This window comes from Pseudorca crassidens, chromosome 8 (assembly GCF_039906515.1).
Source record: "Pseudorca crassidens isolate mPseCra1 chromosome 8, mPseCra1.hap1, whole genome shotgun sequence".
NCBI classification, from domain to species: Eukaryota; Metazoa; Chordata; class Mammalia; order Artiodactyla; family Delphinidae; genus Pseudorca; species Pseudorca crassidens.
The window spans coordinates 103778676-103802605 of record NC_090303.1 but is presented as its reverse complement, the minus strand read 5'-3'; the positions used below and the strand labels follow the sequence as shown (position 1 = coordinate 103802605).

General features: G+C 43.1%; 1 protein-coding gene across 5 annotated transcripts in view; it reads right to left on the bottom strand.

Moving 5' to 3' along the window:
* Positions 1 to 23930, bottom strand: part of DPP6 (dipeptidyl peptidase like 6) — a 1023012-nt gene that overhangs the window by 283705 nt on the left and 715377 nt on the right. For all 5 annotated transcript variants that reach the window (XM_067747535.1, XM_067747534.1, XM_067747537.1 and 2 more), the window contains exon 5: positions 12219 to 12293. In XM_067747535.1, the coding sequence (XP_067603636.1) occupies positions 12219 to 12293 (75 nt within the window). The remainder of the gene's footprint in view (positions 1 to 12218; positions 12294 to 23930) is intronic.

Sequence of the window (23930 nt, the reverse complement as noted above, 5' to 3'; positions counted from 1 at the left end):
TATTTTTTAAAAATTTTATGGCAGTATAGTTGATTTACTATGTTGTATTAATTTCTGCTGTACAGCAAAGTGATTCAGTTATACGTATGTATATTCTTTTTCATATGCTTTTCCATTATGGTTTATCCCAGGATAGTGAATATATTCCCCTGTGCTCTACAGTAGGACCGCTTTGTTGATCCATCCTATATACAATAGTTCGCATCAGCGAATCCCAAACTCCCAGTCCATCCCTCCCCCACCCCCTCCCCCTTGGCAACCATAAGTCTGTTCTCTAGGTCTGTGAGCCTGTTTCTGTTTCATAGACATGTTTGTGTCATATTTTAGATTCCACATGTAAGTGATATCACATGGCATTTGTCTTTAGAGAAGAACCAATTTAACCAGTGAAAGATGCCTCCCTCCTTGGTGGGAGCCTTCTGGGGACACCAGTGAGCAGGGTCGGGTGAAGAGAAGTAGCACTTTCGAGCTCGATGAGGGTGCGTCTCTCCTCCAACGGTGTTTAATGATTGAAGCAGAAGCAGAGCTGATAGGGCTCTGGCTCTGGGCTTCCCTGGCCTGAGCTCTGCCTGCAGCTGCTCTGCATTATCATCTGGGGAGCAGATGGGACTGGGGAGAAAATTACTGACCGAAGCCTTGTCCCTAGTGCACACACATCACGCCAGCGAGAGCTGCCCGGGCCGGCAGCTGTGCACCTGCGATCCTGCTTCCTTGGATTCTGCTTCAGGCCTCTGGCCAGTTCCCAGCACGGAGTACTGAAGCAGATGGGCCTGTGTATGTGCAAGCGGCCACCTCTGTCGGCTGCTGAGACGGGGCACACAAAGCAGTGAAGAGGGAGAGACAGTGATGGACGGAAAAGATGGCCCGGGGCAGGAAGGTGGGTCCCCGCCCGACTTCACCACGCTGACCCCTGCCCGGCACGTGGGGCCAGGCAGCTCCAGGCCTGCAGATGGCACGTTCCTCTTCTGTGAGGTGGGGAGCTGGTGGGACCGCCTTGGAAAGGTCCACATCAGCTCCATGACTCCATGACGCTGTTTTGGCCGAGGGGATGGGACGCTGGGGACACAGACATAAAAACCAGCCCCCTCCCCATGGCTGCGCATCACCTCCCGGCTGGGCTGTAAGCACAGGTATGCTCTTCTGCACGGAGGAGGGCAGTGATTAGAGCCAGGTCCCCGTGGAGGTGCATGGGGGGTGGGGGTCGGGAGGGAGATGTAGCACACTGGCCTCGGCAGGCGGTAACGAGAATCCAGACGGGCAGCAGCAGTGGAAATGGAGGGAGAGGAACAGGGGTCCAAGTCCGTGGGGCCAGTCATGCAATCCAGTTCGATTCAGGTATGACGCGGCCACACGATACCCTAGCCAGACAGGACGGTGTAAACCGATGGCCTGTGACTTACAGGGAGAGGCCATCTGGACGCAGCAGAACTGACGTCAGGATGTGACGTGGGCTCCCTTACCCTGCAGTGTCAGTTGTGATGCCCGATGATAAACACAACAAGAATTACCACCCTGGTTGTCAGAGTCAAACCCTCAACCATCACGCTGCCTTTTGTGGTGGAATACAGGCCACGATTTAGCAAGGACTCATAGGACCGTTCGTTCCCCATCTTTCCCTTTCTTGAGCCTGTGGCACTGGTTCATTCATCCGTCCATTTATTCAACTAATACTTGCTGATCATTCATTGTCTGCCAGGTGCAAAGGGAACCAGGCCACTTTTCACGTCCGGGGGGCCTCGCAGCTCAGGGACGGGGAGACAGGTGTGTTTAACAGTTTACCGAGTTCCATGCGATGCCAGGGCATCTGCGGAAGCGTCCATAAAGAAGTTAAATTTCTGAATGGAAGAGGTCCCAGCTGGACAAGGTCGAGAAGCAGATCCAGAAGCAGGAAAGAGCACGTGTGGCCAATGGGGGTTCACTTACCTGCAAGTAAGAAAATCCCTGCGGGCAGTGGCTCAGACAACCAGGAGTTAACTTCTCTGGCTTAAGGAGTCCAGAGGACAGTGGTCAGAGCCATCCAGGGCCTGGGCTCTGCATTTGCTCTGACATCGTCCCATGGGCTTTGGTCCTGGCTTACCCTCAGGCCTGACATCTCAGCTTCCCTGAAGGCGAGGACGGTTGAGAGGGAGTCCGTCTCTCCTTCAAGAGAGCCGAGCTTTCTCAGGGGTCCTCCCACCAACATCTCCCTTGGTCTGTTAGGCCACACGGTGGCTGAGTCCCCGTCACTTCCCTGTCCTCCCACTCAGCGGCCACGTGCTTCTCTCTCCAAGATGGCAGCACAAAGGATCAACCCAAACATGTCGGTCTGGTCGCAACCCGCCTTCCTGCCAACGTCAGCTCCACAGACTCACCCTCATGCGCTGGCTGCTCCAGGTGCACGGTGAGGATAAATCTTACTGCCCACGATCACCAGGCACATCCCACCCTGAGCATGTGCTCGTGGGGTTCTTCCATCTGGAATGCCTCTTCCCTTCTCGTTTCTTCATCACTTGACCACCAAAGTCGGACCGCTGCTCCAGCCCCCGTGCCCCCATCAGCTCCCCGCAGAACGCCCTGGAGTCACCGCTCAGAGACGTGGTCGTGACTCTCTCCGCTCAGCCTGGTCTTGGCAGCCCGTAGGTTCCTCTTCGCACTGTCATCGGACACTCCACAGGCAGAGACCCCACCCTGTGCAGAGGGTACAGCCACTAAAGCCCTGTTGGATTTTCAACATCGAAGTTAAGGACACGGTCACCACATCTTCTACGGCTCAACTTGGTGTCATGTGCTTCACCAAAACAGCCAATAAGTTCTTCCAGCAAAAACAGCGCAGGTAATAATATTCCAAAGAAGCCTTAGATTTTCTCCATATTTGGACATCAAAAGGTACTCTCCTCTTTAAAGGTACTCTGGAAAGGTTACATGCTGTTTGTTGCCACTTATAATATGACATTCTAGAAAAGGTCAAACTAGGGACAGAAAACAGGTCGCTAGTTGCAAGGGGCCGGGGTGGAGGAGGGCCTGAAGGCAAAGGGGCAGCATGAGGGGGTTTTCCAGGGGATGGAGCTGTTTAGGATCCTGATTTGCGGTGATGGTTACACAAGTCTACACAGGTTTTGAAACTCATAGAACTGTACACCCCCCCAAAAAGCTATAAACATTAAACAATGAGAAAGAAACAATTCAATTTTTCGTCATGTTATATATAAACTGAAATCCAGGGAGATACTTCAGATGGGTCGAGAAGCATCGTAACCAGAGTCCACCAAAGGCAGCAGTTCTGTGTGAATTCTGAGCTGAATAATTACAGAGATCAGCCACAAAGTGTTCTTAAATATTTATGACATTAAAAGCCTCCTCAGTACAAGAGGCTTTAAAAGATATTTCAGCAAAACACCTCTTGTACACGCGCAGCTTAACAAAAGTGCATTTGTGTCAGGGAATTGGAATCGTGGGAGCTGACATTGTTCGCTGCCACGATGGGCTTCCTGGGCAATGCAGTCCATCCTCCCCTGTGCTCACAGCCCAGGAGGCTTGAGTGGTCACGGGCCACCACGTGGAGGTGGGGCTGGGGTCTTCCATTTGCGAACTGAAGACCAGTGGGGGATCCGTTATGGGACGGCCAGCGTGCAAGGCCACCTCTGAGGATCTTCAAGTAAAGTGCTGTGGACCCTGTGGTCTGCACAGGGGGCACTAGCGCCCTGTTGCACACTCTTTCTACGGGAGGGATTTGCAGGAGCTCTGGGGTGACGGAGGTGGGGGTGGCAGTGTTCCTGGCAGAGAGAACTGCAGCGGTGAAGGCGAAGGCCAGAGGGAGGTCTGGTCATGCAGGGGCTGAAACAGGTCTGGACGTCACAGATGGAGACGTGTCAAAGCCAAAAGGACCCCTTCCTGAAAGCGATACCGAGGATGTGGGCAGGAAGACACGAGGGGAAACCAAGGGATGGAAACTGGGGACTGGGATAATCTGACTGGTGCATTGGAGGTCACCCTGAAGGCAGGTTGGAGAACATGTTAAATCTGTGGACGCTGGGGAGGGAGGCCTAAGGCAAAGAGGCCCTTTGGGAGGCGAACGTAGTTCTTAGGCAACAAATGAAGGTGGGCTTCCTGGGGCAGCAGCAATGGGGGCAGATGCAAGTGGGCATATTCAAAGGCAAGGGCGCAGTGACGATGCCAGGTGGTGGAGGGGGAGCACGCAGGTGCAAGGCCTATGCCCAGGGCCCTGGGACTAGGGGCTGGTGGTGCTTATCCCAACGCACTAACATGCGGGACACAGAAAGCGAGGCCAATTTGGGGTGTAGTTGATGAGTTCACTTTGCACATGAGGGGTCTGAGGTCTCTAGGGGCCCCCAGGGGACAGCAGAATATACGACCTGGAGACCGGTGAGAGACCTGGACCAGAACGTGATTGGGAGTCACTGTTGTATAGAAAAGCGCGTCTCAAACTTCAATGCACATACAAGTCTCATCCAGATCTACTTAAAGTGCAGGTTCTGATCCATTAAGGTTTTTTTGTTTGTTTGTTTGTTTTATTTTATTATTATTATTCTTTTTTACCTTTTGGCCGTACCCTGCAGCATGAGGGATCTTAGTGCCCCGACCAGGGATTGAACCCACGCCCTCTGCGCATTGTAAGAGCGGAGTCTTAACTACCTTCCCAGGGAGGAGCCCCATTGCCAGATACTAAGTTTCTCAAGTTAGTAGTACTTCCTTATGGGCCCATCTCCAGTAGAGTCACATTGGATTAGGACTTCAACATATGGATTTTGAGGGAGCACAGCTTCCATAGCTTTCCACCCCCAGTCCCCCAAAATTCATGTTCTTCTCACGTGCGTTCATCCCATCCAAACAGCCTGGAAAGTCTTAACTTATCCAACCTCAGCTGTACGTCTCGGTCCAAAGTCTCACGTAAACATCATCTAAATCAGGTGTGGGTGAGACTCCAAGTATGATTCACCCTGAGGCAGAATTCCTCTCCAGCTGTGAACTTGTGAAACCAGACAAGTTATGTGTTTTCAAAATACAACAGTAGGACAGACATAGGCTAGACATTTCCATTCCAAGTGAGAGAAATCAGAAAGAAGAAAGGGGTCACCGGCTCCACGAACGCCCGGAACCTAGCAAGGCAAGTTCCTTTCTATCTTAAGTTCCGAGAATAATCCTTCTCGGGTCTCTGCTCCTCCTCCTGGGCCTGGTGGGGTGGCAGCGGCACCCTCATGGCTCTCAGCAGGGGGGCACTGCCCCTGAGACCCTAGGCGGGGCATCCTGGCCCCCCAAACTGGAGAGGTGACCCCAGCCCTGAAGATCTCTGAATTGCCTCAGGGTCTCTCATCCCTTTTCTCAAAGGTTGGAGCACGTCTGCAGCCAGATAGCTCTGTGCTCCCTTCCTGTAGCATCTGAGAGGTCTGGCATTACCTCTCATTCTGCCCCATTTTTTCTGTGCCCGTAGTCCTAGAGGGCAGTGTTTCTGCTGCTTTAACCCCGTCTCTGCTCCTGCCCCTGCTGAGTGGCTGATGACATTCGTGGCTCACACCCACGCCAACCTGTTTATCAGTGGCTCTTCAGGACCTCTGGAGCACGCGCTTCAGAACAAGCCTTCTCACTTTTCATAATGTGGACAGGTTGAGAACTTTCCAAATCTTTCAGTTCTGGTTGCTTTTTTCTCAACCATTCCCTCTTCAGCTCATCTTGCTCCCTTCATGTTTTACCAAGAGCACCAGGAGGATGCAGGCTGCACCGCCAACATCCTGCTTAGAAACCTCCTCAGCTGAGTTTCCAGTTTCATGGCTCACAAGCTCTATCTTCCGTAGAAGACTGGAACACAGTGCAGCCAAAATCATTTGCCACTTTACAACAGGAGTTGCTTTTCTTCCTGTTTCCAATAGCATCTGAGACCTCATCAGAACGGCCTTTCAGCCCACACTTCTACCAACAGTGCCTTCTCTGCAATCCAGGCTTCTCCTGGCAGGCACCTCGGAACCCCTCTAGCCTCTGTGCATCACCGAGTTCCAAAGCTGTCTCCACACTGTTAGGGCTTGGCTACAGCAGCACCCATTTCATGGCACCCAAATCGGGCTGCTGGGACAAAATACCACAGACTGGGTGCATCAAACAACAGAAGTTCATTTTCTCAGTTTTGGAGGCTCGAAGGTCAGGGTGCCAGCAGGTTCGATTTCTGGTGAGGGCCCTCTTCCTAGCTTGTAGGCGACGTCCGTCTTGCTGTGCCCTCACGGGCCTTTCCTGGGTGTGTGTGTGTGCAAACTCTCTGGTGCCTTTTCTTATGAGAGCATCAATTCTATCAAATCAGGGGCCACCCTTGTGACCTCATTTAACCTTAATTACATCCTTATAGGCCCATCTCTGAATACAGTCACATTGGGGTTAGGACTTCGGTATATGAATATGTCGGGGATACAAACATTCAGTCCAAAACACAACCCTCCTCCAGCCTCCTCTGGCTGCTACTCTTGACAGAACCAGAGATTGCTCACCAGTCCTTCCTGCGTTGACTTCCCTGGTCCCGAATCCCCAGAGGCTCCGTTGGTGCTTCTCCTGTGCCTGCCCGTTAGGGTTCTCTCGTCTAAGCGTTTTGTTCCAGGATATACAGGGAGTTTATCCTCCTTTTCCCCAGGGTGTCCCTAGGGTCATGCTGATAACTCGCTCTCCTTACTGCGTCTGCCTCTCTCTTCTCTGCTGCTGTGCTTACAGGGATACTTATCATTCGAAGCAGCTCTCATGCTCCTGCTTTCCTAACCCTTCCTAGGTTTTCACTCACGATCCTCTTTTCCCTCAGGGGTTCAGAGGGAATGTGCATTTAAATACATGTGGATGGACTGGCCCCAGGACCTGTTTGCTCCCTTCCCGTCTGCTCCCGTCTGGGCCTCCTCTCATGCTGGACCCACATGCTTCATCCCCTTGGGCTGCCTGGTGACCCTCAGCAGCGGCTGTGACTGGTACTTAAGTCACATCAACTTGCAAGGCAAGTATGCCAACAGCATCCTCCTACCTGGCTTTTTAAGAAAACCCGGAGGCTGTCAAAACTATCGGTTAATTCAGGACAGGGGCAATTAAGTAAAAATGACTCTTGTGACATTATATAGATTAAACTATTGGATGATTTCACTAATTCTTTCTTATTTTCTCATCCAAGGAATCATGTAATCAGAGCTAAGTAGCAACTAAATTCTACTCATGAACTTCAGTCCCTTCATCTTTCCTCATTCCAATGTTAAGGAAAGAAAGGGATTTCCTTCTTTTGATGATTAATTATCTTTGGTAGCTTTTTGGAAGCCAAAAAAATTTCAGAACCCCTCAAAGCTGTGGTGCGTAGGTCAGGTAGAGAGCTGGATCATGGAGTGGTGAGACTAGCTCACTCTCCTTCCGCTTAAAAGGAGGACTAACTTTCTAGTTTATAACTTCTTAATCATACAACAGATGGCGGTGCTGTTGGAAGAATAACACTGTACACTCCCCCCGTCCTCTCTCAGCTTTAGTGGAAGTTATTTACTACCCCTTCACACGCATGTACACACGAGCGCACATACATAACACACAGATCCTGCAAACACCAGCACTTCGTCTGTTAAGCTGGCGCCACCATCCAGTGGAGGCAAGTCACCGACAGGCCCAGGGCAGCACCCAGTCTAGGAATGCTTCAAGCAGCGCTCTGCTCCTGCTCATTAATTTCTACAGATTCAAAAGCTGTGGTTACTGGCTTGGCTGGAAGTCCCACCAGAGCAGGTGCCTCAGTAAAACCCGCCAAGTCTGGATAGTCGTGTGCGTTATCACACGACAGAGCAACACTGAAGACCTCCTCTCTTGCTTTCAGGCTTTTTGCTAAAATAACACTCAGGAGTAAAGAAACCCAGTAAGATGGAAAAAGACTGCAGAAAATTAAATCCCATTGTTTAATAAAATTCCAAATTCCCAAGGCACTTGCTGTATCGTGCACAGAGTGTATCACGGGGTTTTTCCAATTACACAGCTTACTTACTGTGGGAAACACGAAGAAAGAAGTGGGAACCCAATAAACTCTTGAAAATGACATTCAAGAAAGTCTACCTGTTACTATAAAAATAATAAGTTTAGTTGCCTAGAGAAAAAGCAAAAGCATGTCCTAACCTGCTTCTAGAAATGGGTTGTCTCATTTTACCCCTGAACTAAAATGGCGATGTGTGTGCTATTGGTAATACTCTGAATGGCATCTTCATAACATTCTGTTAAATCATTTTCTTTGACGGCGGTTGGAGCTGAAAATCACAAATGGAATTGGTCCTAACTTACAACAATGATTAATTCCTACAAGTTTTAAGTAACATAAAAATGCTCTAAACACCAAGGAGAGAGAATGAGCCCCGTAAGAGCCTCTGAGCCCTAAATTTTGTTTGGAAGGCCCAGCAGCTTGGGTCTGAGTCTCTGCCTATAATTGTTGTTAACGAGCTCACCCACAATAACGGACTGCTAAACTGGAATGAAGATCTTTCCCAAGAATTTGAGTCATTCTTTTTCCCCTCACTACATTACAATGATGGCCATTCATAATAAAAGCAATTAAGTGTGCTCTCTTTCCTACCTCCCCGTGCCCCTCCGAAAACCCACTCTTCTTATTTCCATTTCTTCGTTTCTTTTATTACTCATTACACAACTTCACTGGTTAACTGGGGCTGCTCAGAGACCCTCCTCCAGCTGGTGGTCTTTGGCAACGACCAGTACAACACCATCACTGCCGCCCAGACGCTGCAGCAGCCACCTCCTCAGGACCTTCTCTTCACGGATGCTCAGCATCTGCAGCCAGGACCATCCTCTGCTTCTCAAACCCTCCGCCATGTCCTCTGAGACACCCGCCCTTTGACTAGTGGTCTCTTCCTGAATGCTGTCCCTTCCTCCCCTGTGCCTTCGCTGACTCCAGGCTCTCGGCGGGTCACAGCGCCCTCTCTTCAATGGAGCAACTCTTTCATCTCACCCCCACCTTTCCATGTACCAAGGGCTGGAAGATGTAGGAGAAATGTCCTTCCCCTGCCCATCCCTAAATCCTCCCTCCTCTCCCAGGTCACACCCCCCAACTTCCAGTACGTGTGTCCTATACCGTTAGCACCGACCCCTCACCTGTCTTTCTTTCTTCCATTGACCTTGTCATCACGAGGCACGACCTGCAGCATCTCACACGCACTTTCTGATAACCACACTTGATCCTTCTGCTGCCTTTGCTCACCCTTCCTCCCCTCCAGGTTTCTGACCTGACCAAAGACCCCCCCACTTTCTACCTACGGCCCCTCCTGGCTTTACTTCTCTCCATGAGCAGGTGAGTTTCCATGGTCCATCACGATAATCACTCCTTTGAAAACACCCTTAACTCCCAATTTCACTCACCTGACAAATTCCAGCCCCAGGTGACACCAGGGGACTGAGGATTGGGCAGGTAAGTGCTCCTGGGGAAAAGCACGTACCTGGCGGTCTGCCTTCACGGCATCCTCATCGGTACAAACCCCACAAGCCTGCTAATCCCCCAGCTGTTAAAGGCAAGGCCTTCTTCCAGCGGCTGAGACGCCAGCTCGTCCTTTTTGGCTCTACAGACCCCCCACTCCTCTGTCATGGCACTTACGCATTATTGGGAAAAATAAAAGGATGCATCAAAAGAAACTGAATGATCGTGCCGCCACTTTGCCTACAGACAAACAAGCTTCTTCCCCCACCGGGAAGTGTCCCTTTCCTATGGTCAGAAGGCTCCAGAGAGGGTGGGAGGGGGCACAGTGAGTTCAAAGGTCCTGAGGTCAGGAGGGGCATGACATGGTGGAACCACAGAGGAGGCGACATGGCTGCGAAGAGCAGGCGGAGGCGTGTGTGGGGTGGGGCCTGGGGCCTCCGTGAATTGGAGCAGGCCACCAGTCTCAGGAGAGAGCCAGGGGGACAGAGACCCACGTGATCCTATTTACTGATGTCTTAAGGTTATCTGGCCACACTGGGGAGACCGGCTGGAGAGGGGCCCGAGGAGAAGCACAGAGGTCAATTAAAGGGCTACTCTTTTTTTTTTTTTTTTTTTTGTGGTACGTGGGCCTCTCACTGTTGTGGCCTCTCCTGCTGCGGAGCACAGGCTCCGGACGCTCAGGCTCAGCGGCCATGGCTCACGGGCCAGCCGCTCCGTGGCATGTGGGATCCTCCTGGACCGGGGCACGAACCCGTGTCCCCTGCATCGGCAGGCGGACTCTCAACCAATGCACCACCAGGGAAGCCCAAGGGTTACTTCTTTGATTCACGTTAAAAGTATCCATTTCTATAGATATTTTTAAATAGCACACATTTTCAATACTTTAATCATTTTTATAGTTTAAAATATAGCTGAATCCACTCCAAATTTTTTACATTTTCCCTCAGTTGATCACAGTTCTACCGCAAAGGCCAAGGGACAGTGCACAGGGAGAAAGGGTTAGTCAAGGTTCTTGTTTACAGCCAGCGTTCTGCATGGTGAAGACTCAGATTTAGCAAAATGTTCTTTCCTTAAATGGTTATCTGTGGCAATGGGATCCCAGGGCACAGTTTCCAGAGGAGCATTGGGAGAAAGGAGGAGGATGGTAGAGAATTCTACGATGGACAGAACATAGGGTCCTAGGTTAGATCAACGTATTCCAAATGAGCAGATAGGAGAATCTCTTCTAAAAGATTCTGAACAAATATAAAACTTTGTTTTCAAGTCTTGAGGAGCAGGAAGCTCATTACCAAACAAGGTAACTCATCCCACTGTTGGGATCCTCTCATCATTAAAAGATTCTCTGGTAAGATGACCTGAAATCTATCTTTTTATGCTTTTCTCACTCAGGTGTTGGTTTTGTCTCCCTGGAGCAACCCAGAACAAATTCATTACCCCATTCCTATGAAAGTCCTTCAAATATCTACTGGGAGTTTTCTCTTATTCAGGAGTGGAGGTTACATTTTTGCTAGCTTCCATGGGTGGTGAAAGGAGCTGGAATACTCTGAGCCATGGACATCACGCTTAGAGGTATGTAGGGCTGGGTGTAGGATGTGCAGAGTCCCAAGGCTAAAAGTTGGTTTTCAGTACATTAAGTTCACTGACTTCCCTGATCAAACAGATGAAGCTGACCAGTTGTTCCAAAGGATTCAGATGGATAAAAAGAAAACTTTTACATAACGGACATTAAAAAAACTAGTAAATGGAAAATTTAAGATAGAGAATTAAAAAAAGATCTACTTTTGGAGGAATAACTCTCCAATTGAAATTTTAATTGAGACTGAAATCTCCAAGAAATAATCCAGTTGTCAACAAGTAACTTTTAGAAGAAATTCTAAAATTTCTAGAATTAGAGTTGCATCTCTATGCAAACCCCAGCTTCCTCGTTGGCATGTAACTTAACAAACTGGGCTGTCTCATGCCAGGGGAAGAAGATTCTCTCAAACTCAGCAAGGAGCTACTCAGCCCTGAATGATGACGCAGGTACCATTACATCTCACAGAAGCTTCACCAAACTCTAATTAGAACGGTCTCAAGAGAGCTAGAAAGGCAGTGGAATTCTACATTTCATTTGCCAGAGAATAAAGTTCCACTGATGCACATTTCGAAAGCTGCTAATATCTCTTACAAGCTGAACATGTTTCACTTACACAAATACACTTCACCTTCTTGCTCATTTAAAGAGCCAAAATGAACTCTAAAATATTAGTATGTTAACAAAAAAAGCCTGAGTTTTAGGCTGCCACTAAAGACCAGGGTGAGATTTTATACAAGATTCTGGTGAAATTTTATGGGAGACTCACATGGAAAGCGCTTAAAACAGGGGTTTATATAATGAAAGTGATAGTTCAAGTCTTCTCTAGAATACTGTGATGGCTAGGAGATCAATAACAGCTGATTTTAATTTAGGGCGAACCTGGCATTCACTTTTTGTTCTTAGGATAGAATGTATGGCGTGACTGAGAAAAATGGCAAGGAAAATAATTGCACGAAAGGGTAAAATAAATCTATAAAAAGACAACTTCTCACCATCTCACCAAGAAAATCCTATGAACTAGGCCCTAAAAGTAGGGATTTTTTTTTCTCTGCCAAAAAGATTTTCATACCTTTCCTCTCTCCTAGGTGGCAGTGTAGCATAAAAAGAGACTAACCCAGGACTCACCAACTACTACAGGATTCAAAGATCACTAAGAATAGAGATTCAAGGAAAAATACTTAATAAGGTATTAGCCTAAAGAAACATTTTTTTTTATAAATAGAAAAGAGTAGTACTCACTGGTTCCACGTTATATGAAAAAAGAGCGTACTCTCTATCTGGAGATATTTCGTATCTGACAGCTCTTAACGATTCCTAAAAGAAAAAACAAAGAACAAAGAATTTTAAAGTATTACGTATAACATAACTCAAAACCTTGTAGTGAAACTGTGCCTGTGGTACCGTTTTCAAAATTTGCTAATAAAATTAGTATGGAGCCAACTTGCTGAAGTCCATTAAAAATGGCTACATCCTTTTTTTGTTAACCAAATAGTGTTCAGTTAATTAATGCTATTTTACATTTTATTTGTAGTTTTTTCAAATTTCAACAAAACATATTGTATCTGCTGAAACAAATCAGAAGAAATAAACATAAAAACAAATAACCTTTTCACACAAGACTCCCAATCTCTCTGTATCTTTAAACACACTTTCTTTTGCTCATTCTTATACTTAGAAGCTTATAGTAAGCAGATCTGTTCCTAAAATAGAATCACATTCCACACATGATTTGGCAACGTGCCTCTTCACCTTCATGGATTCTGACCCACAAGTCAGTGTATAGAGGGCTATCATTTTTTCTTTCAAATTTCTTCAGAGCACACAGGGAATTTTACATAAATGAAATCATCGAAAATGCTGTTTCCCTTCAACTTGCCCGTCTTCTCTGATGCACTCCCACTGCTGTACAGACCCTCATACCCACTAGAAAAAGCCGTATATTGTCAACTTGGCGTGTATCACTCTACAAATGATCATAGGACCACACGCAAGCATTAGATGTAGAGCCGCAGCTGAAAATGACGTCACCTTACACAACACTCACCTTAGTTTTCCCACGTGACAATAACTTAAGGTTTAGCCTGAATTAGCACTCTTTAAAGCTTGCATACTATTCTGTGGTGTGGCTATATCTTCATTCACTCAGTCCTTACTAAAGGGTAGCTACAGAGGTTCTTGTTATTCATGGCAGTTACATTCTAGAAAGTCTCCACAAATCCTGTTCCTAGGGGAATGCAGAGTTAGGTTCCTGTGAGCCTCTGGTCACAGTGTTTTTGTCAACCAGTCAGTACATAACCTTGTCTTAGGTGTGTTTCTGTTTGAAGACATCTTACTGAGTATATATTGCTTTCATCAACACAGAACTCATGGCTAACAACACTGTAGCCTGTGCCTGAATGAAGCTCATTAACACGTCTTTACTCTGTAAGAAAAACAACATCACAGCCTTCTTGAACTTAGGAACACAAGACAGGCCTTCAGCGTTATTCTTGTGAGCCATTTTAAACAGCATAATCACCAATAAAAAGCACAAAAATGTGAAAAACTTGGCACTACACAGACCACAAAAAGAACACTTGTTTATAGTACGAGGTTTGACACCTGAAGACAATGGACTTCAATATTCTGCCACTATGCACGTGTCCAAGGACGACTGCAGAAGCACCCTGAGTATTAACTTGGGAGTCACAAATAAACTTTAGCACAAGGCGAATCTGCAAATATGGAAGCCGTGAATGATGAAGGTCAACTGTGACGTGTTTCCAGTCTGCTGTTATTACACACAATGTTGTAATAAGGGTCCTCATCCAGATATCTTTACTGGTGTGTGTATGACTTAATTATTTTACAGGGTAGATTTCTAAGGGGAGAATTGATGATGTATAAGTTTTTTTAAAACTTTAAATAGATATTGCCAAATTCCTTTTCAAAATTGTTCTTGAAATGAACATTCTCACTACGGATGTAGGAATGCACCCATTCTTCCCTTCCTTGGCAGCAAGAAGTCACTGTATTTTCTTCCATTTTGACCCTCTGATGGGTGTGAAGTGGTGCCTCACTGATAGCTTAGTTTATTTCACTGCTTACATTCCATCCCCACTGGAGATGTTTTAGGCAATGTGGATTTTATCTTCAGAGAACTGTCTATCCATATCTCCTTGAAAGTATTTCCTACGCTGAGTTTTCTCCCATTCTCTCTTAAGCTCGCTCCTATCATGTTTTCACCCCACCTTGACCAAGACCGCTCTTCTCAAGGTTACCAGAGGCTCAGTCGCTAAATGTCATGCTAATTCCCCAGCTCTCACCGTACTTGGCGCTACTGACCACTGTCTCCTTCCAAACCCCATCTTCACTTGGCGGCCAGGGTACACCTGGTTTCTCTCTTACTTCCCTTGCTGCTTGTTTTCATGCCCCTTTGCAGGTTCCCTTGGTTCCTCTGACCTCTGAATCCTGGAATATCCAACACTCATTATTTGGACCTCTTTACTCTTCCATAAGAAATCACATCCCAGGTGATATCATCCAGCCTGGTAGCTAAAAATCCACGTACCTGCTGAGGATTCCGACAGTCAAGTCTCTGTCCAGATCTCCCAACTTGGTCTGGACTTGACCTCGACCTTCAGACTCGTCTATCTAACTGCCTCCCTGACATCTCTCCACTTGGATATCAAATGGGCACCTCATGTCAATGTGCATAAAACCAAGCCCCTCACATCCTATCCCCTCCCCCTGCAGCTCCTGGCAGCTCCTTGCTCATCTCAGATGTAGCAACCCCATTCACTCAGCTGCTCTGGCTAAACTCTTAGCCATCTTTTCTCTTTCTCTCTGTCTTACACACCTGAGATCCAGTTGATCAGAGAACACTGCTGGTTTACCACCAAAGGACACTCAGAACCCTTCCTTCCCTGCTGCCACCACACCAGTCTAAGGCATGGGCCTTATTTTCTTGAGCTATTGCAGTGACCTTCCAGCTGCATCTCCAGGTTCTGTCTTTGCCCCACTGCAGTCTGTGCTAGCCACAGGGGCCAGGGCCAGCTTTTAAATATGTAAATCATGATACTGCACCTTGCTTGAAGCCCACCCACACGGCCTCCCATCACACTCACAGCATAAGTCAAAGTTCTGGCTGAGCAGTAGCCCTGCCTGGCCAGGGTCCCCATCCGCTCTCTCTCCCATCTCACCAGTGTCCACACCTTCTCAGAGCAAGCCAGGCCCTGCTGTCTCAAGGACACTGTGTTTGCTCTTCTCTCTGCCTGAAACTCTAGATTTTCACTTCTTTCATCTTTTTCCTCAAAAGTCACCTTTGGCGTGAGGACTTCCATGTCCTTGAATAGCCATTATATCTACAAACTTTAACAGGCTGGCCTCTAATTTTTTATAACTCTCTTTCCTTATTTCCCTAGAATAATAATTATCTAAAATAAAATATATTTTACATTTATTTATTTCCTGTCTTCTTCATTAGAATGTAAGCTCCTTGAAAGGAGGGTTTTCTCCAAAAACAATGTTTAATTTCTCTTGGCCATGTTTTGTAGTTTACAGCATGCAGATCTTGTCCGTATTTTGTTAAAGTTATCCCTAAGTATTTAGTATTATTGATATTTTATACATATATATATAAATAAAATACACATGTATATCTTAATTTCAATATCCAGTTGTTTATTGCTTACAGAAATATAACAGAATTTGGTACCCTGACCTTATGCTCCGCAACCTTGCTAAATTACATTAATTGTGGGTATTTTTTTGTAGATTCCTTAGAAGTTTCTACATAATCACTCTTCTCCCCTGTGGAGAGTTTTCTCCTTCCTTTCCTAACTGGATGCTTTTTGCTTCTTTTTATATCCAATTACTGCCAGTATGATGCCGTGTAGAAGTCATGAGAGTGGACACCTCACCTTTTCCCGATCTTATGAAGAAGGCATTCACTCTTCACTATTCAGTGTGATATTAGTGGTGCATTTTTTTTGTAGATGCCTTTAATCAGGTTGAAGATGTTCTTATCTATTTCCAGTTTCCTCAGAGTTTTTATAATAAATGTTGAATGTTATAATGAATGTTGCATTTTCTCAGTTGCTTTTTCTACATTATTGAGAGATGATTAGGTTGTTTAGCTTTTTTAAATCTGTCAGTATGGTAAATTACATTGTTTGATTTTTAAACATTAAACCAAACTTGCATTCCTGGGATAAACTCTATTTGGCCATGTTGTGTCACCCCTTTTATATAGTGCTAGATGTGATTTGCTAATATTGTGTGGAAGATTTCTGAAGCTGTGTTCATGGGGGAAATTGTGGTTTTCTTCTCTGGCAAATATCTTTGCTTGGTTTTTATTTCAGAGTAGTGCTGCTCCGCGAAATAATTTGGGAAATTATTCCTCCTCTTCTTCTATTTGTTTTATGAGTTTGTGTAGAATCAGTATTATGTTTTCCTTAAATGTTTGCTAGAATTCACCAGTGAAAACATTTGGGCTTTGAATTTTCTATATGTGGAGGTTTTAAACTATTAATTAGATTTTTTATGTCAACATAGGACTATTCAGATTGCCAGCTGCATCTTCAGTGAACTGTGATAATCTGTGTCTTTCAAGCATTTATTTGTTTCATGTGCGTTGTCAAATTTATTGATAGAAAGCTGTTCAAAATATTTTCTATTATCCTTGTAATATCTGTAGTGATGGTCTCGCCTCTGTTCCTGATATTGGTTGTTTTGTCCTTTGTCTTCGTTCTTCATCAATTTTATTAATCTTTTCCAAAAAACAGCTTTGAGTACTCTTTAGTTTTTCTATTTTTTCTGTTTTCTATATGGTTGATTTCTTCTCTTTATTACCTTTCTTTTGTGTACTTAGGTTTACTTTTTCTTCTTTTTTCCCTAGTTTCTTATGGTGAAAGCTTAGATATAAGCACTTAAAGCTATAAATTTCCCTTTAAGTATACTGCCTTGCTGCATACCGTATATTTTGATATTATGTATTTTTATTTTCATTCATTTCAAACTATTCTCTAATTTCCATTTGATTTCTTCTTTGGCCAATTTTTTATTCAGAAGTGTGGTGTTTAATTTCTAATCATCAGGATATTTTCCAGATTTTTATTTTGCTATTGGTTTCTAGTTTAATTTTGTATTTGCTAGAGAACATACTTTGTATAATCTCCAAGCTTTGAAATATATTGAGGCTATTTTAATGGCCCAGACTATGGTCTATCGTGGTAAATATTCCATGTGCACTCAGAAAGAATACGTACTCTGCTGTTGAGTGGTGTGATTACAAATGTCAGGTCAGTTGGTTAATGCTGTTTTCAAGACTTTCTGTATCCTTACTAAGCTTTTTTCTACATGTTCTATCAATTACTAAGAGAGGATTGTTTGAATCACCAACTACAATTGTGAATTTGTCCATTTCTGCTTTTGGTTCAAGCAACTGTTGCTTGAAGCACTGTAGCTCTATTGCTAGTTGAATGCACCTTCAGGATTCTCATGTCTTCTTAATGAACTGACTCCTTTGTCATTATGAAATCTTTCTTTTTATTTCTGGTAGTATCCCTTGCTCTGCAGTCTACTTTGTCTGATATTAGTTTAGCCATTCAAGCTTTACTTTGGTTAGTGTTTGCATGGTATATCTTTTTACAACCATTTAATTTTAACCTATGTCTTTATATTTAAGGTAGATATCATAGATAGCTTATAATTGGGTCTTGCTTTTTAAAACTAATCTTAAAATCCTCTAGGAGTAATAAGGGGAGCTTGTGTACATACTAAACACGGGGACATGAGGAAAATCTGTCCTTCACACTGCAGTTATTTTCCATTCTCTACTGGATTAGCTTTCTGGCCCTGTGTGACATGCTTGAGAAAAGTTACAACACGTTCCAAAGATTTTAGGTGTGTATGTTGGTGTTTCTTATGTCAATTTTTAGAGTAGGAGAAAAGGTTCAGAAATCTTACATAAGGCTACATAACGTTAAGAGGAGCTGGATATATATCACATTTAAAGAACCCTTTTATAAAAAGACAGATGTATTTGTTTTCAGGACTAGTTAATTCATTTTACCGAAATTTCCATCAAAAGCCTGGCCACACATTGACCACATTTATCATTCCGGGCACTTGTCACTCTATTATGTAGACCCAACTTTTCATCTGGTAAAAGCTTTCTCACTCCAAAGAATGTCCTTTAAATTTCTCAGTGTGCAGGTACATGGCCAATGAATTATCTTAGATTTTATCTCTGAATACTTTATTTTATCTTTATTTTTGAAAAGTACTTTTGTTGCATATAGAATTCTAGATTAACAGTTTTATTTTTCTCCCAGTACCTTAAAGGTGCCACTCCTCTTTCTTCTGGCTTGCATAGCGTCTGGTGAAGAGTCTGTTGTCACACTTATGTTTGTTCTTCTGTACAAATGTCTCTTTGCTTTGGCTGCCATTAAGGTGTTCTATTTTTCACTGGTTTTCAAAACTTGATTATCATAGTGTAACTTGCTTTGGTGTGGTTTTCTTTATGTTTATTATGGTCAGGGTTTACTGAGTTTTTATACCACATGTGGTAAAAGTTCAAAAGTGTGTTTTGTCTTTTCTCTCTTCTCTTTCTGGGGCATTAATATCAAGTATCTTACTCCACTTTATATTGTTCAACAAGTCATTGTGACTCTGTTCAGGGTTTTTTAATGTATTTTTTCCTCTCTGTTCTTCATTTTGGATAGTTTGTATTGCTATTAGTTAAAGTTTAATTTACTTTTTCCTTCCGTGGTGTCTAATCAGCTATTAATCTGGAGTTTTAAATTTTTATATTTTATTTTTCATCTCTGGAAATTTTATTTGCGTATTTTACAATCTTCAATTTCTCTTCACTATACTCATGGTTTTCTTTATATTCTTGAGCATTTGGAACATATTTATCTTAGCAGTTTTAATGTGTTTTTCTGCTAATCCCATTATCTGTTATTTGTGGGTCTGTTTCTATTGACTGATTTTTCTCCTTATTATGGGTCACATTTTTCTGCCTCTTTGTATATATAGTAATTTAAGAAATAACACCAGATATTTTGAATTTTCTCTTGTTGAATCTTGGATTTTTTTGTGTTCCTTCAAAGAATGTTGGACTTTCTATGACAGGCAGTTAATTACTTGTGGACTAATTTAATTCTTTCAGTTTTGTTTTGAAGATGTTGTAAAGGCTGTTCTACAATAACCATGATTTTGGGGGCTAGGTGAGCCTCATTCTTAAGGGGTTGCTCTTCTGGAGTCTCTGCTTAATATCTCATGGCCGGGAGACACTTAAATGATCCCTGGTGATGTATGAGCTCTGGGAATTTTTCCTCTTAAAGTGTCCTATAGTTTTGCTCTTTACTTGAAACTTTATTTTGTCCTGCCTTGTGCTGTTTCACGTTTTATAAATAAAGATCAACAATTAACCAAAGTCTCAAAGGGGACACTATGCAGATTTCTCAAGTATCCTTTAGTTAGCTTCCTCCTCTTGGGATGTCTGTTTCATAAACTGCAGCCATCTTTTTTCCACATGAACTCTGATCTCCTTAACTCAGCAAGACTGAAGGACTTCTGTCTTCCTCCTTGTGCTGAAGTCCAGCAAGAACATTCATGCAGAAGATCAGCTGGTTGTTTGGTTCATTTAATTTGTTTTCCTTTTCTCAGTGATCACACGTGTGAGCTGCCTGTTTTCCAATGTATGAAAATTGTATTTTTACCCTATATTTTACCCTGTTCTACAGTTGTGTTAGGAGAGTATAAGAATGATCAGCTTATACTCTCATAGCCAGGACCAAATGTCGAGAAGAGAATTTTAGTTTGTTTTGCCATATTGTATTCCCAGTGCCTAACAGTGACTGGCACTTAACAGAATCTCTGTAAATATTTGCTGAATAAATGAATGACTATATCCTCAGTTGTTATAAGAGTGGCAATCATGTTACTGGTACAAAGATAACACCAAGCAAGACCAGCAAAGAGTCCAACTTTCTGCACTTGAAAACCATCATAGGTCACATCTCTTGATGGAGGGTCAGCTGCCAGTGATACTACTTGAGACAAGTAGAATTTCATTAGGCTGTTTGAGAAGCTTATCACTGCCATTCTTAGGTAGAGTTTCACTCATTTTTGACAATCTCAGTCCCCATGCCCCCTGGGTGTGAAAATTATAGGCTGTATGTCCACCTTTTCACCAGGTGCAAATAATGGATGCAAAACTCACTTAGCACATTTCCTAAACATTTGCACCAAGACTATGAATCAAAGATACATTTTCCCAAGCAAAGTAGGCTTTGGTTTCAGGTTTGTCTGAGGGATGTTCCTGCAATGTTTTGTCTATTTTAGATTATTTGTCTTTTTCTGATCAATTTGAAAGAGCTCCTTGTAGACTGTAGATATTAGCCTTTTATTTGTTACCTGGATTGTAAATATTGTCCATTATTTTTCCACCAATTCTGCCTTTTTAAATTTTGAAACTTAAAACTCTTTTATGGTAAGTTAAATATGGCTATCTTTTTTATAGCTTCTGGATTTTCCATTTAAAAAATTTTCTCTCTTTTGTACTAAACCAAATGATAGATTCTTTTCAACATTTATATCTTTAGTACAATTGGAAATTAATTTTGTATGCCTGTGAAATGAGACATTATTTCCTTGTAGATAAAGAGTTAAGTTATGCTCATATTGTTTTCTAATTATGTGATCATCTCCCCCAATGATTTTTATATATCAAATACCCTTTATATTGAAACCCACTTCTGAATTATTTGGTCTTTTACTGCTCTCTAGGCTATTCCTATGCAAAATTTTATGGTTTTAAGCTTATACTTTGGGGTCAAAGAGCCTGTGAGTCACACTCTGCTTGGAACATTTACTATGTGAAATTTAGAACATTTCTTAGCTTCTCTGTGCCTCTGTAAAATGGAGATAATATCATGGTTGATGTGAAATTCAATGACATAATTACAATGCCTGGTGCTATCAGTTATTATTAGTAGTATTAGTTATTACTGTGATTGAGTTGAGTACAATATGTTTATTATGTGTTTTAATATCAGGTAAAGGAGTACATGTTACCATATATTTTGAAACTTTCTGTGGCTACATTCAGGTGTTTATTCTCATATATGTCAATTAGAATATTTTATCAAATGTTCAACACTAATTTTTTTCAAAGTTCTAATTAGGATTATGTTAAAGTTTTATATCAATCTTAAGAGAATTAACATTTTAAATACTATATTCTCACCTAAGATTACATTGTATCTTTAATTTTTTTTTTCCAAATCGTCAACAAGATTTTATAGTTTGCTTATTCTTTTATGCTGTTCTTAGATTTATTCTAGGTCTTTTTATAGTTTTTGTTCTTATTGTGAATGGAGTATTTTCTCCATTTCTACTTCTAGATACTTATGTTAATGAAGAGAGAAGGCATTGATTTATTTATGTATTTTTGTATTTAGCCATATTAATAAATTTTCTTATTAACTGCAGTAGTTTTTAAAAACTAATCTCTGTTAGGTTTTCTAAGATAGAATTATGTTATCAGAAAGAGGGATATAAGTTTTTCCCAGTTCCTATTCCAATCATGTAGTTTGCTTATATACTGCATTTCCCATGATCTCTAAGAACATATTAAATATTAATGATGATGTTGACTATTCCTTCCTGACTGTAATTGAAATGGTTTTATTGTTTGCCATTTAGAAATGTTTTCACTGCTAATTGGTTCATGATAAATAGTCTTCACCATATTTAAGCAGTTTTTATTCTTATCTTACCTGGAATTTTTATTAGGAGTGGTTGATAAATTTTACCAGATGGCTTTTCAGCATCTTGTGATATAATCATAAGTATTTTTCTGTTATTTTGCAGTTGTAATTAATTTTGTTGATTGATTTCATGACATCGTTGTCATGATTAGACCTTACTTGTTCAGAGCACATTATGATTTTGATACATGACTGAATTCTACTTGCCAATATTTTATTTACAATTTTTGCATTTATGCTCACTAGTGAGATTGGTGTATAGTTTACATTTTGCATTATTTAGGGCTATTTAGTTATCAATAACACAATTTTTTAATAACATTATTCTGACTTTAAAAAATATTGGTCTACATATATGAGGATTCCATATATATATACACACACACACACACATATAAAACTATAGGCCTGTTTCTGGTGAGATGCATATCTAAATGGTTGTGTCTTGTTTTCTTGTACTACATAAATATGTATGTGATTAGGAATGCAGAGAAAGAAAGGTGGCCATTGGTGGGAGAGAGAGAGATAAAATGATAGAATGCTCCAAATTATCAAGTAATAGAAAGTAAATGAAGAGTACAAAGCATCAATATATCCATAGGCTGTTTTGTGAAAACAATCTCCTCATAAAGGGAAAAAAACCTAATAATTAGTATCACTACTAATTACAAGATTAGTAATGATAAAACAAAAGCCAAACACTGACAAGATTAAATGATTTCTAAGAGGACACTTTGTGCAACTCTAGGGGAACACGTATTAAACAAAATAAATGGACAACTGTAATCTCACCCTCCCTAGTCAATAAGGAAGAGGGGAACTTGTGGACAAGGTAGCACAGCCTGCACCTGGGCTCCTAATTCGCCTAAAAATCATTTCATTTGGAATCAGACAGTCCCAGGTGCCACTCCCAGCACTCCCAGAGAAAATCGGAACATGCAGTCGCTATAGAACAGGAGAAAGGAGGATGAATGCTCAACCACTGAGAAAAGCGTCCAGATGGTTTCACAAGCTGAATTCTCTCTAACCTTGAAAATGGATCATTCTGTGCACTCAGGGGCATCAGCATTTTTGCATTAGGCTAAGCTGACACACTATTTTGCATCTGTAATCTTTATTTTAGGCAACATGCAGCAGCCTCCAGGAGCAATCTTGTGGTATGTGACGATGGACCACAGGTATGAACACACCTCTGAAGCTGGGCACCCTTCTCAGCCGTGGGATGCTGGCCTCAGTTCCCTCTGGAGCCCTGTGGGCACAAAGGCTGCAGCTGGATACTTTACGCAATTTAGAAATAATTTTGTTTGGAATTAGACAAAGCTGAGTTCAGTTCTCAGGACTCCCAGCTCTCGCTCCCAGCTACGAGAAAAAGTTTTTTTTTTTTTTTTTTTTTTGCGGTACGCGGGCCTCTCACCGCTGTGGCCTCTCCCGTTGTGGAGCACAGGCTCCAGACACGCAGGCCCAGTGGCCATGGCTCACGGGCCCAGCCGCTCCGCGGCATGTGGGATCCTCCCGGACCGGGGCACGAACCCGTGTCCCCTGCATCAGCAGGCAGACTCTCAACCACTGCGCCACCAGGGAAGCCCGAGAAAAAGTTATTTTAACCTCCATACACTTCAGCTTTCTCATCTACAAAGCAAGAGTAACAAAGTACTGCTGCTCACAGGATTCCTAAGGATTTCAATTAAATAAGATGATATATGTACAGTGCTTAGGATAATTCTGGTTGCATTGTAAGCACTGAAATATCAATTATTAGTTGATTTATCCTGCATAAACCTTGCAGCATCCTCTTCCTCAAAGTGTCCCTGGTTTTCCACTCCGCCACGCCTTACTTCTCCGGACTTCGTGTCTCTGAGATTGCCACTCTTCCCATTAACAAGGGTCAAAACCCCCAGATCACACAGACCACTGCTGCAGTCTCACCCGCCTGCACACAAAATGTCACCATTTGTTCTCAATTCTACCTCCACACTCAGACTTACACCCACTCCACTCCCCGCTTTCCTGCCTTCATTCAGGGCCGCATTCCTCTTCATCTGGACCTGAAGCAGCCCCTGGGGACTCCTTGCCTAGAATCATTCTCTTCTCCAAATTCCCTTTCATACTGGTCTGGAGTTACTTTCCTAAAGCACACACTTGTCCTCGAAAAACCTATCCACTCCAATTTCCTACAGAGTAAAGATGAGCC